The 16,162-nt window shown below is 44.7% G+C and overlaps 1 protein-coding gene across 6 annotated transcripts in view; it reads right to left on the bottom strand.

Moving 5' to 3' along the window:
• Positions 1–16,162, bottom strand: part of Vps13d (vacuolar protein sorting 13 homolog D) — a 222,268-nt gene that overhangs the window by 143,921 nt on the left and 62,185 nt on the right. For all 6 annotated transcript variants that reach the window (XR_015002163.2, XM_085690301.2, XM_048461274.3 and 3 more), the window contains exons 27-33: positions 14,995–15,205; positions 11,685–11,856; positions 11,402–11,514; positions 9,806–10,018; positions 4,933–5,195; positions 4,152–4,285; positions 1,206–1,361 (exon numbers count right to left, since the gene is read on the bottom strand). Coding sequence is in view for 5 of the 6 variants with exons in the window: in XM_085690301.2 (XP_085546427.2) it covers positions 1,206–1,361; positions 4,152–4,285; positions 4,933–5,195; positions 9,806–10,018; positions 11,402–11,514; positions 11,685–11,856; positions 14,995–15,205 (1,262 nt within the window). In the remaining variant the exon portion in view is untranslated. The remainder of the gene's footprint in view (positions 1–1,205; positions 1,362–4,151; positions 4,286–4,932; positions 5,196–9,805; positions 10,019–11,401; positions 11,515–11,684; positions 11,857–14,994; positions 15,206–16,162) is intronic.

Raw genomic sequence — 16,162 nt, 5'->3', positions numbered from 1 at the left:
TGTTTGAAGTTTCTGCCTTGACCTCTATACAATGTTGAACCATAACTTGGAATTATAAGGTGAAATAACCCTTTTTCTCTCCTAAGTTGCTTTTCATCAGAATATTTCATCACAGCAACAGAAATGAATCTAGGATACCTACAAAATGGATCTCTTTGCCCCTACATTGCTAGTACTCAGAGACAGAGGTTGAAGAATCAGGAGTTCCAGACCAGCCTAAGCTACATGAGTCCCTGTCAATAATAATAATAACAATAATAGTATTATTATTAGTAAAAACAACAATGATGAAGAAATCTTTTCTTTATTCAAACTTTTACACTGGTCAAGTCTGGCAGAACCATTTCTGAAATAGGGACAGAAGAGATGCTGTAAGCAGGCAAAATCGGCAGGGTGTAAAGGTCTGTGATGGAGCATTTCTTTACTCCCTCACTCAGGTTTTCCAGTGAGGTGCTGTTCAAACCAAAGAGCAGCATAGCTTTCCTCTTTCAGGCCCCCATGATCCAAGTGGACTGATGAGTTACTGCCCTCTTATCAAAGAAACAACACCTGGTTTAGAGAGATGGCTCAGTGGTTCAGAGCATTTACTGATCTTCCAAATGACCTGAGTTCAGTTCCCAGTCCCTGCACTAGGCAGTCACAACTGCCTATAACTCCAGCTCTTTTTTTCTGGCTTCTATGGGTATCTACAGACACACAGACACATATACGCACACGCACGCGCGCGCACGCACACACGCACACACACACAATGAAATAAAGAACGCAAGATCAAGGACACCAGAGTTGTAAACCTCCCTCGCCAGCTTCAGCTTCGGTCCTCACCTCCCCTCAATACCTCTCGGTCCCAGTAAGACCGTCTGCTGCTGCCCTAACTCGGCTTCTTGACCTGAAATGTCCTTCTTCCTCTGCTGGCTTATATCCTACCTCCCTACCCCACCTCCAGATGTCCCCATCCTGCGGCCCTCTACCCACTATTCTTACCTATGTTGAGTTCTGCTTTCTGTCAACTTTTATAGAACTTCAAAATGATACCAGCCTATTAAAGGGTCTTTTATCCTGTTCACACACTACAAGATCCTAGGCAGCATCATATGTATTACATGTGCTGGGGTAACCACAATGGTACTAGACTCAGAGTAGTCAAGAATGTCTGCACAGGAGACCACGGATGCATCCATGGGTTAGACACTGCTCAGCATTACCTCTAGGATGGGTGGGAAATCATCACTGTTGAACGCATCCATGAGCCCAGAACTATTCTGGTAAGAAGAGTTCCCCACCAGCTCCACTTGGATTTGAACTGGATCCACAATTGAAAGAGCTGTGTCCTGCTCATTCCCTAGCCGGCAAGAAAACACCTGAAAATGAAACAATACAGCAAAGATTACTGATTGCCATGGGAGGGGTCTATGGGTTAGCTGTACCAGTGGATTTTCTCAGGAGCCACAAGCCCCATGTTCTCACAGGACCCAAATCAGTTGCTGAAGTAAATGCTGCAAAGATCTGGGCTGCCACTCTAGCCTGCAGCCAATTGTTGGTGCAGTGGTCCACCTGCAGGAAAATGGTCTACCCTTGGAACAAATAATTTCAGGAACTGACCTAAGGAAATAATACAAAATATAGAAATTTTCACTAACCATTTTAATTGTCAAAAGAACAAAAATAAAAGAACAGCAAGCAAGGCTGCACCAAATCTACTTGATAAAGATCTGTAGTCACCGAAAGGTAGGGGCTAAAAGCCAAAGCGGTGACACACTAAGTCCAGTCCTGAGAGACAGAGGCAAGAGGATCACAAGTTTCAGGCGAGCCTGGGCTATCCAGCAAGATCCTGTCTCCAGAAACATGAAGAAACAGGGAAAACAGTTGAAAAGACTGTATAGAGGGCCAAGTGGTGGTGGCACACGACATCAATCTTAGGAAGGACAGCACATCACTGGTTATGTGAAAATACAGCCTCATCAAAATATTACAAAGCTAGACGTGGAGACTCATGACTATAATCCCAATATTAGGAAAGCTGAGCCAGGAAGACTAAAATTCAAGGCCAGCCTTGCTACATAGAGGAACCCTGATTCAAATGAACAAAATAATAATAATATTGACTTTCCTTTAAGGACAAGACAGAACACACCAAAATAACAATAAAAATTATATATGGAACTGTCAATTTTCCCTCCTCTTGGAATTTCCTTATTTAAGAGTGAGAGGAACATCCACTGAGATGCCTGAGCTAAGTGGAAGAGAAATGTCCAAGGAGATGCCTGAGCCAAGAGCATCCCACAGAGATGGCTTCTACCTTGTCTCCTTAGTTCTGTCCATAACCCAAGGTTTAAAAGACACAGGGTGAGCTGGGTGGTGGTGGCGCATGCCTTTAATCCCAGCACTTAGGAGGCAGAGGCAGGCGAATCTCAGTGAGTTCAAACCCAGCCTGATCTACAAAGAGAGTTCCAGGACAGCCAGGAATGTTACACAGAGAAATCCTGTCTCAGAAAACAAAAACAAAAACAAACAAACAAACAAAAGACACAGGGTAGAGGCTGCTTAATATTGCATATGACATATCCAGGTGACAAAGGCTACTCAAGTACAAATTACCTCCTTCATAATAATCACACCAGTAAGAGTCATGGTCCTTTAGGTCACACATGAGCTTCACTACAGATCAGATATTCTGAAGGGATGGATACGATATAAAACTCTATCCCCTGTTCTAAGCAGGCCTCCCTTACCCAAGGGCCCTTCACAGGACAGTGCTCAGGCTGAGGGAAGAGGATTCAAGGCAAGCAGGACTACTGCCTCAACTGTGCACACCTGCCACGGAGTCCTCCTAAGGCTTTAGAGGAAAAGTATTCATTTTCCTTTCCTCTTCAGGAACTACACAAAACCCCATTGTTCCTGGTGGTCATTAATCAATCCCCAACTGGATCTCACTTCTAAATCCTCTTGAGAGATCATGAGAGAGAGTTTATAGTGTAAGAAATTAACCTGGCGTGTGCTAAGGGGACCTATGGTGCATGCTTTTCAGCACTGGAAAATACTGCATCAGTCCTGATAGGAGGGAGATGAGCCATGCAGAACCAGACCACCCAACAAGGTGCTCGTGGGAACAGGAACTAAGAAGTCACCCTGACTAGTGTCCTGAGGAGAGGAGGGTGTGTGGAAAAAGTCCTTGTGTGTTCATGGCTCACACTGGAGGACAGAACACAGGGAAGTAAGCTTCCAGATTGGAAGAAAAAGCAAGCGGAGAGGCAAAGGTCCTTCACTGAATGATGTTTCCCTAAGAAGAGCTCAGGAGGTCATGATGAATACGGTGGCATAGACCTATAATCTCTGCTACTCCAGAGGCTAAAGCAAAATCAAAAAGTTCAAGGCTAGCCTAGGCAACTGACACAATCAAAACAAAAAAGGATTGAGCTGAGCAGGGAATGTAGCTTACCTTAGTTGATAGAGCACTTGCCTATTATACACAAGGTCTTGGTTCAATTCAAAGCAATAAACACACACACATACATTTACTCTATTATACTCACACAATATATCCATATTATAAATTATATACATACTATATATAGTACATGCACTACATACACCATACATGCACATACATATAAATCATATACATTATATCCATATATATTACACATATATTACATATAATATATTAAATATACTATATATTTTAATCATATTGATGTGCTATCTATGTATATAAATTATACTGTATTACATATATACACCTGCACATATATTTACAAATTATATACTGTATAGATCCATATATATAAACTACTACACAACATACTATGTATGTTATAATTATATATAAAAGCATACTATACATTTAATATATTTATAATTATATACATACATATATATGTATATTACATGCACACATATTTAAGACAGTCTTGGGTCTTTTCCCAGTCCTATTGATTCAAAAGCTCTGGAGGCTGGGCCTAACAAACAATTTGAAATAAAAAGGGGGACAGAGTGGGGATGTATCTTGCTGATAAAGTACTTGCCTAAGCATTCACAAGGCCCTCGGTTCCATTCCTAGCACTGGAAAAATAAGCACTCAGGAACAAATACTTTTCTAGATGGTTCTCCCTGAAGCCCTCAGCAGTGTTACAGTCAACAAGTAAACTTACCTCAACGCCAAACAAACTTCCTGAAAAGGGACGATCAGCAAAGCGGGGCTTATAGGTGAGCACCGTGGTGCCTTTCAGAATAATGGCATTGGTATCAAAGCAGGATACATCTTCAACAACCACAAACTCCGTGCCTGGAAAGGACAGTGTCATCAATCAAGGCGAGCAAGGAAGCTGGCATTACCCAGCTGTCCCAACACAAGCGGCAGAGCTGCCAGGTGAGCTCTCAATGTCCTGCTTCACTGCCATCCCAGACTCAGGATCTGGCAAGCAAAGCTGGAATAGCCAAGCAGTGACTGGCAGAAAAGACTGTTTTGTAGCTCCTCTGTCCAAGACAGACAGAGAAATGACATCCTGGACACTCTGGGAGGCTCAAGAGATACTCAGAAGTAAAGAAGAGCATCCCATCTCCAAAGGACTTAGAACCCAAGGAAGAAGAGTCAGCCGGGTTAGTCAAGCAGACAACAGCTCTGCACAGCTGTTCACACTGCCCACAAGGAGTACAGACCACTCATGTCCAGCTGCCACTGTTGGGAAGTGCTGACAGATTCCTACTCATCCGGGTCTGGAAGACTCACTCACACTGCGTTTTACACCAGCAATCCTAGCACTCAGGAGGGAGTAGCAGGCAGACCTTAGAGTTTGCAGCCAGCCTGGTCCATGTGAGATCCTTTCTCAAAAAATAGGAGGGCGGGGCTGGCACAGAGAAGTTATCCTGTATGACAGGTCTGAGCTAACTCCAAACGAACAAACAGTGGCACACCTGTTTACATTGTGTTACCTGTTACATTGACCTTGACTTCCAGGTGCCTCTCATTGGACATGGGGAGGGAAGACCGCTTGGTGACAACTCCACTCTTAACAGTTTTGGGAACGACAGCAGATTCGCTGCTGGCATTGCGGTGGCGTGCAGGAGTGACATTTTGTTTCTTAACATCACTGGGAGTGTGCAGAAAGTCATGGACCAAAAGCAGCCAGTCAAATATGAGAAACACTCGGAGGTTGTTGAGAACTACCGTGAAACAGGAGGAATCTTTTGTAGACCTGCAAGAAAGAAAGAAAGCAGAAAAAAAGGGAATCACAAAGAGAAACACAGTGTTTCAGTCTCTGCCAGGGCCTTACTCAGGACCAGTAAGTAGCAACTCAGTGTTACTTTTTTCTTTCCTTCTGTTTTTAGGTTACCCCTATGCTATCCGAGATGGCCTCAGAAGCCCGGATTCAGTGATTCTCCCGCTCAGGCACAGGTGTACCTGGGAATGCAAATGTGCAGCACCGTGCCAGGCCCCACTCCAGTATTTCATAACTGCCACCTTTGAGCATGGAAACATTCGGAGCATTGCTTTAGGAGCACATCAAGTATAAGCATTTTGGAGGTCAATCACATTTTTTTAAAGAACTTATTCTATTTTATGTGTATGAGCGTTTTGCCTGCACGTGTGCCTATTCACCACACGCATGCCCAGTGACCAGGAAAAGTCACAAGAAGGCACTGGATCTTTTGGAAGTAGAGTTAGAGACAGTTGTGAGCCACCACATGGGTGCTGGAACTGAATCCAGGTCCTCACTCAGCAAGAGCAATAAGTGCTCTCAATCAATGAACCATCTCTTCAGTCCCTTATTAAGGGGTGGGGGGCTGGAGTGATGGCTCGGCAGTTAAGAGCACTGACTGTTTTTCCAGAGGTCCTGAGTTCAATTCCCAGGAATCACATGGTGGCTCACAACCATCTGTAATGAGATCTGGTACCTTCTCTGGCCTACAGGCAGGATACTGTATGAATAAATAAATAAATAAATAAATAAATAAATAAATAAATAAATAAATAAATAAATCAAGAGAGAGAGAGAGAGAGAGAGAGAAAAAAAGAGAGAGCGCTATATCTAAGAAAGCAGGATACAGAGTCCTCAATTAACATTAGACTGTAGAAAGTATTTATTAGGCAGCATCTAGAGCCTCTTTTTTCTGTCTTTAACAATAATTATTAGTAGTAATAATAACTGAGAGGGCACCAAGCACTGGTGGCACATGCCTTTAATCCGAGCACTCAAGAGGCAGAGGCAGACGGAGTCCATGAGTTTGAGGTCAGCCTGATTTACAGAGTGAGTTCCAGGATGGCCAGCGCTACATAAAGAAATCCTGTCTTGGAAAACAATAACAACAATAATAATTGAGAAGGCACAATGGCACAACTGGCACCTGGTAGGTAGAGCTGGGATGCTCCTAGCTGACACAATGCACAGTACAGTCCTGTAGGAGCAGCCTGATCTGAAATACCAATATAGGCTAAGCATCCCAATCCAAATACCCAAAATGCTCACATCTGAATTGAGAGCCTTTGGATGTTCTTTTTCATTTTTGTTGTTACGTGTGTTATGTGTATGACTTTGCACCACATGTGTACAGTGTCCAAAGAGGCCAGAAAAAGGCACTGGTCCCCTGAGACAGAAGTTCCAAAATGGTTCTGAGTTGTCACCTGAGTTCTGGGAATGAAACCTGGACATTCTGCAAAAGCAGCTTTAACTGTTGAGCCATCCCTCCAGTCCTGGGTATTGGAAGGTTTGCTGAAGATGTTTAACTGGCAAAGCCTATGCAAATTCTCCAAAATATGAGGGGGAAAATCCAAACTCTGAGATGCTTCTGGACACAGGCCCTACTTTAAAGAACAGCCACCCTTCAGTGTTAAGGCTGGGAAAGGCTGCTCCAGTAAGAAGAGCAAAGGCTTTGAAGTCAAGAGGCCCAGAGTAATCTTGTCCCTCTCAAGCTGTGTTCTCATATATAAAATGGGAACTACTAACATTGTAAGTGAAAGCACCAAGCACGTGGCAGGTGCGCCCCCAATCGTTCCTCCTGTCATTCTCGACGGCAGGTCTAAGATGGATGAGACGCCTTCTTAGAAGCTTAGGACTGCTTCACAAACACCACATTCATATACCAGTACTATCTGGCTTCTTTAACTGCAACTAACCTCAGACCCCAGACCTTTTAGCCTGAAAAGGACATTGGTCACAGGTGGCTAGCAAGCACCCTAGAGTAGAAATGGGGCAGAGGGATGGGCAGAAGACAGGGACTAGTTCTGTAGTCTTCAAGGTTCCCAAGAAAGACTCTCAGGCCTGGTCTGAAACCCCAGTGTCCTCAGGGTGATGGCCAGCCCTATTACCACACTAGCAGGCAGAGGCCAGCAGAGGCAGGCTAGGGAGGTCACAGGGTCTGGGAGTCCAACTTGATTTTGTGAAGGAGACGCTGGCTCTGGTTGTTCCATTTACTCGCTCTCAGTCTGCCTGGGAAAGGCTGACTTGGGGATGTGCCTGAGGCTGCTTTCTCCAGTCTCACTTCTGCTAAACCTGGCTCGATGCCTCTAGAAAAGGGCACGGCAAGGCACAGTTCCTTCTCTCACACAGCATCTGTCACAGAAACACTCTACCCTTTTGTGATGGACAAAAAATGTTGCCCTCAGTAAAATTTTTCCACCCCATTCTGAGCAGAGATTGTCAGGCCTTGGTGCTGATTGGAAAGTCAGTGTGTCAGACCCCATTCTGGAAAATATTTCAAGCCTTGAAACACTGAAGTAATTTGTATTTCACATACAAAATCTCAACAGAAGAGCGATTCTTCCTGAAGCAGCTCACTCCTCCCATTAACAAGGGCATTGCCTGTTACCAAAAGTCAAGGTAAGAATTGATTGGCTCCATGAAATTATATGCCTTTAGTATTTGCACAGAATCATACTTTAGGCCTCCTATATACTAAAGACATGACAAGTAGGAGACAAAGAGCTGACTACTTAGGAAGTAAAGCAAACACCAAACCACCCCTCTGCTGGAGAACCAAATACGGGGAAGCCTCCCGTTCTGAGAAAAATCTTCAAAGGGGCTGCTAAACACATCCATCGCATCCCAAGGCTACACTCAGGCAATGACGAAGGTCAAAGGCCATGAAGAGTTAGTGAATTCAGCTCTGATATCAGAGACCTAGGTCTAACTTGTGACTACTAGACTTCTAACCTGTGCAATCTCCCAAGTCATTTGGACCTTCTCCAGGTGTGTGTAAAAGGGGGTGGAGTTGCCCATGTTTGCAGATCTGGGAAGATTCAAATGGCAGTAGGTAAAATGCCTGGTCGAGGCAGGGACCTGCAAGAAGCCACCAGCACTGTCACTGTTAGGCTCCTAATGTTCCCACAAAGGGATAAAATATCTCCTCTGCTAGGCCTCCTAAACGAGAAAGACCAAGAGCTCCTCCCTTCCAAAGCTAAGCTGGGAGGAACTCCTGAGTGGCACACTGAAACACCAACCATACAAGAACAAGAACAGCCCTGAGCCATAAGAATCTCACAAGAGAGCAGTGGTTCTCAACCTGTGGATTGAGACCCCTTTGAGGCTCAAACAACCTTTTCACAAGGGTCACATGACTGATATCCTGCATATAAGATATTTACATTAAGATTCATAACTGATATCCTGCTTATCAGATATTTACATTAAAATTCATAACAGTAGCAAAATCACTGCAAAGATGCAACAAGGATAAAATAGTTTTATGTCGGGGTCACCACAATACAAGGAGCTGTGTTAAAGGGTTACAGTGTTAGGAAGGTGAGAGTCACTGACCTAGAAGAGCATGAAAGGGTACAACTATGACAGCAGTAACAGCAGTAGCCGCTTCGGGTGACAACTGATTTGCCAGAATGACTCAGCTCTTGCTTTAATCCATAAAAGAAGAAAGTGAATCTCAAAGTTCAACAAGGAAACATAGCTATGGAGTGGAAGACTAAATCTTAGGGCTAGAGTCTGTCTCATTCTAGAACATCCCCCACTCATGTCAACCACATCCCCATCCCCCACCCCACAGCCTCCCATGATATCAGACTCAGGGAGCCCTGCGTAAATGACTGTTCTGTCAGAACCGCCTTCCTCTCATGTAGACCAAAGGCCCTGGCGTGGGTTTTTTCCTTAAACTCACATAATTTCTTCCTTCCCAAGTCACTTCACAAATTAAAGCTTACAAGGAGGATCTGGCTCAATGTCAAACTACTTTTTTAAAGCAACAGAGACACCTTTTGGTGAGTCCATGATACTACAAGGGACCTGGTGAGCGATAGCAAGTGCTGGTGAGTGCTAGTGGGTGTTTGTAAATGTTGGTGAGTGCTGGTGGGTGCTGATGAGTGCTGGTGAGCCTCTGATTTTTTTCATCCTTTGATGTTCTAAAGCCAGTGGACTTGGCCTACTGACTGCAGAGGGAAATATCTCCACAAGGAAAGACAGAGTCGGAGGGCTGGAGAGATGACTCAGCAGTTAAGAAAACTGCTCTTCAAATGCCAGCACCCACATGATGCTTAGAAATGTCTGTAACTCTGAGATGTGGCACTGTCACACAGACACACCTGCAGGCAAAACAGCAATATACTTAAAATGAAAGTAAATAAATTAAAAGAAGAGGGAGGAGAAGGAAAGAAAAAAAGAAAGATTAGGGTTGGGGGTCCAAGTGTGAGGGTACATGTCTGTAATCCCAGCACTGGGCAAGCTGAGGTAGAAGGATGCTAACTACAAGGAAAGCCTGGGCTACAGAGCAAATTTCAACCCAGCCTGGGCTACACAGAGAGACCTATGGGGGCACAGTGGGACAGAAAAAGGATGGCAGAGCTGCAGTCTGCCTCCACTACCTGAAATGCAGTTCAATCTGAATGGAGCCCTGGGTGGCGCTGCTGCTCTTGGAGGGCTGAAAGATACAGTTGAACACATTGGTCATGCCAGGACTGGGCTTCTGCCCAGCATAACGGGTGTCAAATGCCATCATAGAATGGGAAACCAAGTTAATGGACTTGGTCTGGTTGGAAAAACTCTCATAGAGCAGCTTACATTTCTTAAAGTCAAATCTGGAAGGAAAGAAAACAAATGAAAAGTTAAGCACAATCCTACCTTACAAAATTAAGTTCAAGTGTGGAACAAGAGCACCATCATCAACTTATCAGAGTCCCTTTCCATCCGCAACCCTGAACCAGCTCTCTTCACAAGCCACTTCAATGGCAGTTAATGGTACTGTGCTTTAAGCCTTTGCCATTCACAGAGAGGTGATTATATCCACAGGGATCACAGAGCACTTAGTAGTTGCTCAGTATCATTATGATGATGATACACAGAGTCAGAATCACTGAAAACCAAAGGTTGGAAAAAAAATGCCAGCTGGTGGTATGCTCAGCTTTAATCCCAGCTCTCGGGAGGCAGAGGCAGGCAGATCTCTGAGTTCGAGGTAAGCCTGACCTACAGAGTGAGTTCTAGAACAGCCAGGGCTACACAGAGAAACCCTGTCTCAAAAAACCAAAAAGAAAAAAAAATATCAAAAAAACAAGAAAACTAAAGGTGCAGCCAGGCATCAAAAAAAAAGAAAGAAAGAAAGAAAAGAGCATCTGCACTTCTCCCCACAACCTTGGGCTAGTAAAGTAAAAATTAAATTAAAAACAAAAAATTATATATATTTTATATACATAACTATTTATATGTATATGCACACACACAAAATCAATAGCAGCAATCTATCTGGAAAAATGGAATATCAGCTGCCCAATTTAGGGGACACAGGGCAAGGAGCCCCTCAAATCCCTCATGCTGGTCAGACCATGGTCCAGCTCCAAGTGTACCAGAGCACTGAAGTGCCATCCAAGGTTATCCCAGAGCTCTGAGTTTTCAATCTGCCCTGCCCAAATGCTCAGCACATGGGCACAGCGGCACTCCTATGTCCCAGCTACTCAAGGAGGTTAAGGCTGGGATCCTGGAGTTCAAAGTGAACCTGGACAATACAGCCAGACTCCACTTCAAAACCAAAAAAAATAATCAAAGTAAATGTTCTGTCACTCAAGAGGCAAAACAGAAGAGATGCCTGTCACCCACGGTGTCGTAGCTTGAGGGAAATCATACCTTCACAGCTGTGAGTCAGCAGTGCTTGGGGCGAGCTGTTAACAGGGCATAACCTAACCTGAGTTGGCTGATAGGACGACCAAACTGAAACTTCTAATAAAGTACTTGGGACCCAGCGGCACAGCTCTATGCAACCTGATCAGCAGCAGCACACACACACCACACACCCTCATTCTCATGCACGTACAAACATGATCACACATACATGCACACACAGAGAGAGCACTTACACACTTCATCAGCCTCAGAGCACCATTTCATTCTGTCCTCCATTAATATGAAAAAGATACATTCCCACATCGTTCTTACTGCCAGTAAAACCACAGAGCTAATCCAAGTCTGACCTGGCTAGAGAGCCAGTGCCTTCTTTTCCTTTCGGATCCTTGAGCTCCAGGCTCACGTTCACCATGTCGATGAGGAAGCACATACACGTGTACACCTCTCCGCTCAGCACAGTCTGTGGAAGGAAACACTAGTCAAGCCTCGGGTGATAGCACCGACCCGAAGGCGAGCCCAGAGGTAAAGAAATCTAATCCACCTGCTGCCCCACCTTCTTGGAGGAGTATCCACATAGGTGACCATCCGCTGGGACTACAAGTTAGGGAAGCACACAGTCTGCCTACTCACGTGTATCCTTGGATCCTGCAGGTCATAAGGCCGCATGAACTCTTCTATGGGCTCCCCTAGGTTGTTCTCCAGTAAGCCTCGGATCAGCTTGTATTTATACAGATCCAGGGAGCAGTGCACAGATGACAGACTGCCATGGACAGTTATGTCTGCCACAGTGTGACTTATTTCTCTATGAGAAAGAAAGGAGGCCACTCTCAGAAATAAGACAATAACTGCCTTGGTACAGCACAGCCAAATGTAAGGCTACAATGTGGCTACCTACATTATCAGCCAGTTATAATCTTTATGGCAAAAAAAAGTCCTACATCTCCAATGATCAAGTTACCATGCCTGCCATGCTTTAACTACAGAGATACTTTTAGCTCCCAAATGTACATGGAGAAAATCCTCAGACTGAAGGAGCTGGGGATGCAGCTCAGTACTAGAGCACTAGTCTCGCACATATGGCCCTAGGTTCCATTTTGAGCATGCCAAATAAGTTCAGACATAAATATGAACAGATACATACAAATACATATATGAGATAATTAATGTTTTTATTTTATTTATGTGGTTATTTTGCCTGTGTGTATGTCTGTAAGCTGTACATATATGTCTGCAGTGCCTACAGAAGCCAAGAGGAGATCTTATTGGAATATTGAGTTGGAAGTGTCACCCCAGCCCCTGAAATTGCCTGGGAATTGCCAAGCACTTGGACTCCAAGCCTGCCAAGCACTGACCCCTCCCTGGGGAGGGTCAGGACCACTCCCACAGGGTATTTAGGCTCAACAGAAAAGGAAACCTGTGGTTTCGAGTTTTGCATGTGCTCTCCTTCTGTCTTCTCCCGCCATGCTCCCGGCCACCTGAGAGGCTGGCATTCATTAAACGTGGGCATTTTTGATTCGGTCTAATCTGGTTTGATTGGAGTTCTTTGAGCCGGCAGAGAGGCTCTGTTAGGAAATATTCCTAACATCTATCTCCTGGATATGAAGTTAGAAGTGGTTTTCAGCTGCCATGTGGGTGCTGGGAATTGAACCCAGGTCCTTTTTGAGCAACCAGTGCTCAAAACTGCTGAACCATCTCTCCAGTCTCAAGTTTTGTTTTGGTTTTGAATTTGTTTGTTTGCTTGTTTGTTTTTGAGATAGTTTCACACTGTGGCCCAAAGTCTTTAACTCATAGCAATCCTCCTGCCTCAGTCTCGTAATTAGCCTAGTAATAAGGAAAATCTCACAAGAGTCAGAAATAGCTTAACTATTCCAGTTGGGGGAGTAATATAGATCAGATATCCAGCTCGTAGCTCCAGCTCCCATGGTAAATGGAAGAAGAAACAAGTCTCTCCTCCTGAGCATGGGGGACACTCACCAGGACAACATCTGACAGTGCCTGGGGGAACTGCAGTGAGACTGAAGATGCCCATGGCTGCTGGGACACACATGTCTCATGCTAGGACTAAAGAGCTCCCTCTGCCTTCCATGGGTGCAATAGGCATGATGGGTCCTCCATACACAATGTCTGAATACATGAACGCAAGAGCTGGGATTTAAAGTGGAAGATGTGCAAAGCCATATTAGAAAAAGAAAAAACCTGCTCTAGGGTCAGCTCAATGGTAGGGGGCTTGCCTAGCATGTACTATGTCCCTAGCCTTGATCTCAGAACTGCCAAAAATAAGTAAATAAATTGACTTGTCTGCAAGGGAAAACTTATATACAATAAGCTGTTTTGTTTTGTTTTATTTAATATACATGAGGGGTCGGGGTAAGGTGTATGCTGAGTGCAGGTATCCAAGGAGGCCAGAGGTAGGGATCCTCTGAAGCTGGAGATAGAGAGAAGCCACCTGACATGGGTGCTGGGAACTGAACTCAGAGCCTTTCAAGAATAGAACATGCTTTTAGCCACTGAGCCATCTCTCTAGTTCCACAACAGAGTTTTAAAGACCAATAAAGTAATCAACAAAGGGCAACAGAGAAGCACTGCCACGTGGCGTGCTCATGGGTGGGGAGTGGACAGCACATCTGCTGGTGTGTTCTCACTGGGCAAAAGAGCCTTGCCACCCCACACGGCACCAAAGGGAGGAGAGAAGTTCAGAGAAGAAGAGAAGAAAAGCACTTCTTAAAAACCATCGCTTGCAAAGAAAACCAAGAGTTCGGTTCCTAAATAGGAACTCTTAGGATGGCCAAGCCAGGCTCGTAAAATAGAGCCCATGTCAACCATAACTGGACACCAGCCAGGGAGCTCTGGCATAACAGATCCCAGTGAGAGAAGGGCATGAAGTGAATTGCCCAAACCTGGGGGCTAGAATGGGGCTATTTAATGAGGCTACTTTTTAAAGTGTCCCCATTGTAAATATCTTTTGGGGGGTTTTATTTATTTTACTTCATCTGTGTGTGTGCATGTGTGAAGGTGTTCATGGAAGTCAAAAGAGAGCATCAGATTCCCCAGAGACAGAGTTATGGGTGGTTGTGAGCTGCCTGGCACAGAGGATAGGAACCAAACTTGGGTTCCCCAGAAGAGCAGCAAGCTCTGTTAATCACTGAGCCACCTGCAGCCTCAGCAGAGCTCTTTGATTGCTATCTAGACACTTTCTATCTTTCCCTGGTGTTAAAATGCAAAATGCTGCTTTCACCCACACCAAAGCACCATAATGAAAGATGTCATAAACTGTAATCAGGATTCCAGTGTGGGTCAGGCAAGTAGGAGCATTCCCTAGGCTGCAACCTTGCTAAATACACGCCCAAGCTTTGGGCCAGAGCATGACTCTGTTGGTCTAGGATCATTAAGTTTCCCAGACAGTTATGAAGCCAGTGAGAACTGAAGCAATGATTGCTCTGAACTACAGACACAAGCTTCCTGCACATGAGGCTAACTACAGAGTAAATCAGGACTGGCCCCTTAGTCTTTAGGACGGCTTTTCAATGGGCTCCCTTATAAAGACGGGGAAAAATTGCACCTGGGCAGTTATGCAAAATAAATGGACTCGAAGGAGTCACCAGTGGGGGAGGGGGTCCAAATGCCCATCTTTTCTAGATACGTTGCTTGCTCTCACTACCTCCCTATTACCACTTAAACACATGCTAAATTCCAACTCTTTCTTCTTTGTCAAGGCAATGTTGCAGAAGAGTCCCCGAGTCAAACACTAAGTTAGAGCCATCTAACCATATAAGCTCTGTGATGGCAGTAGTTCCTCTTTCATCACACATGTTCACGTGTCTAGCACACAGCAAGGACTCCATTAACACTCTGCATGGTGAAGAAGAACCCCTCACTTACCTTACAGCACTGATTCCAACCTACCAAGATTCTACTTACAAGGTACTCAGATAATACTCACTTGTCCAAATTCCTCTCCACCTGCAATTTCAGCCTACAAGGCTCAGTTAAGAGACTTCCTCCTGTCTGGCGCACAAAATAGGAAGGGAAGATCAGGTCCCCACTACTGCTGTCGGAGGCTTGAGAGCCCTCTCTGGGGCGTCTCTCTGCAGCAAAGATGTCCATGTCCTGCAGATCCACGACAATGCAATCCAGCAGGCAGACATGGTCTTCTGCAAGTATCCAAGGAAAAAGAGGCAAGGACAAAATTAGCACTCAGAAAGGGCTGGGCCTAAGCAAACTACAGGATCAGAGCCTAGTCATTCTGTCCTTGAAAATCAGAACCAGTTGCCCTGCACTGCATTTCTCAGAAACGTGGTCATCAACTATGAGGCCTTAACTATGGCCTCAAGATCCCAGCATGCATTGTATCCAGCTCTGCGTCCAACACATGCTGCTGCCTGCCCTCCACACCAGCCACGTTGCTCACATCCCAGTAGCAGAATTCTTTTTTCAAACACATACCATGTTTAACCATTTCTGCTACCACTGATCAGACACAAACTACCTTCACCCTTGCCTACAACACCTCCACAAATGATTCTCCATTGTACCTGCATAATTCCACATTCTTTCCACAAAATACCAAGACAAAAAAGAAGCAGACTGAAATGTTCTCTTCCTTTAGAAATTTCAGGGGCTGTGTTTAATCCAAAACTCTGGAAACTTCCTGCAAATGACTACAAGGCGCTACATAAGCCCCACAGCCCACCTTATCTGACCTCATCACAAGCCATTCTCCCATTTGCTCTCCAAACTCCAGGTCCCCAGGTGTTTGCATCTCCCAAAAGGCCACACTCTTTGCTTTTTGGGAAGCCTCACCAGCACCGTGACCTTCCTACCTCAATCTACATCAGGTCCTCAATTTCCTTCTGTCTTTCCCATAACATGTACTATAACCTAAGAATACCATGTTTATCTAGTATCTTTCTCCTGTAGGTACCACTCTGGGAGGAGATGTATCTAATATATATATATATATATACACACACACACACACACACACACACACACACAAATATACAGGCCACAGAGTATTCTAACACCTAGCATTAAGCAGGAGCTTGGTAAACAGTTCTTGAAAAGATGGTTGCACTAACAAATATATAAAACCCATGAGAGCAGAGCTA

This window comes from Myodes glareolus, chromosome 6 (assembly GCF_982192425.1).
Source record: "Myodes glareolus chromosome 6, mMyoGla1.1, whole genome shotgun sequence".
In the NCBI taxonomy this organism is placed as follows: domain Eukaryota; kingdom Metazoa; phylum Chordata; class Mammalia; order Rodentia; family Cricetidae; genus Myodes; species Myodes glareolus.
This window is presented reverse-complemented; position numbering and strand designations above follow the sequence as displayed.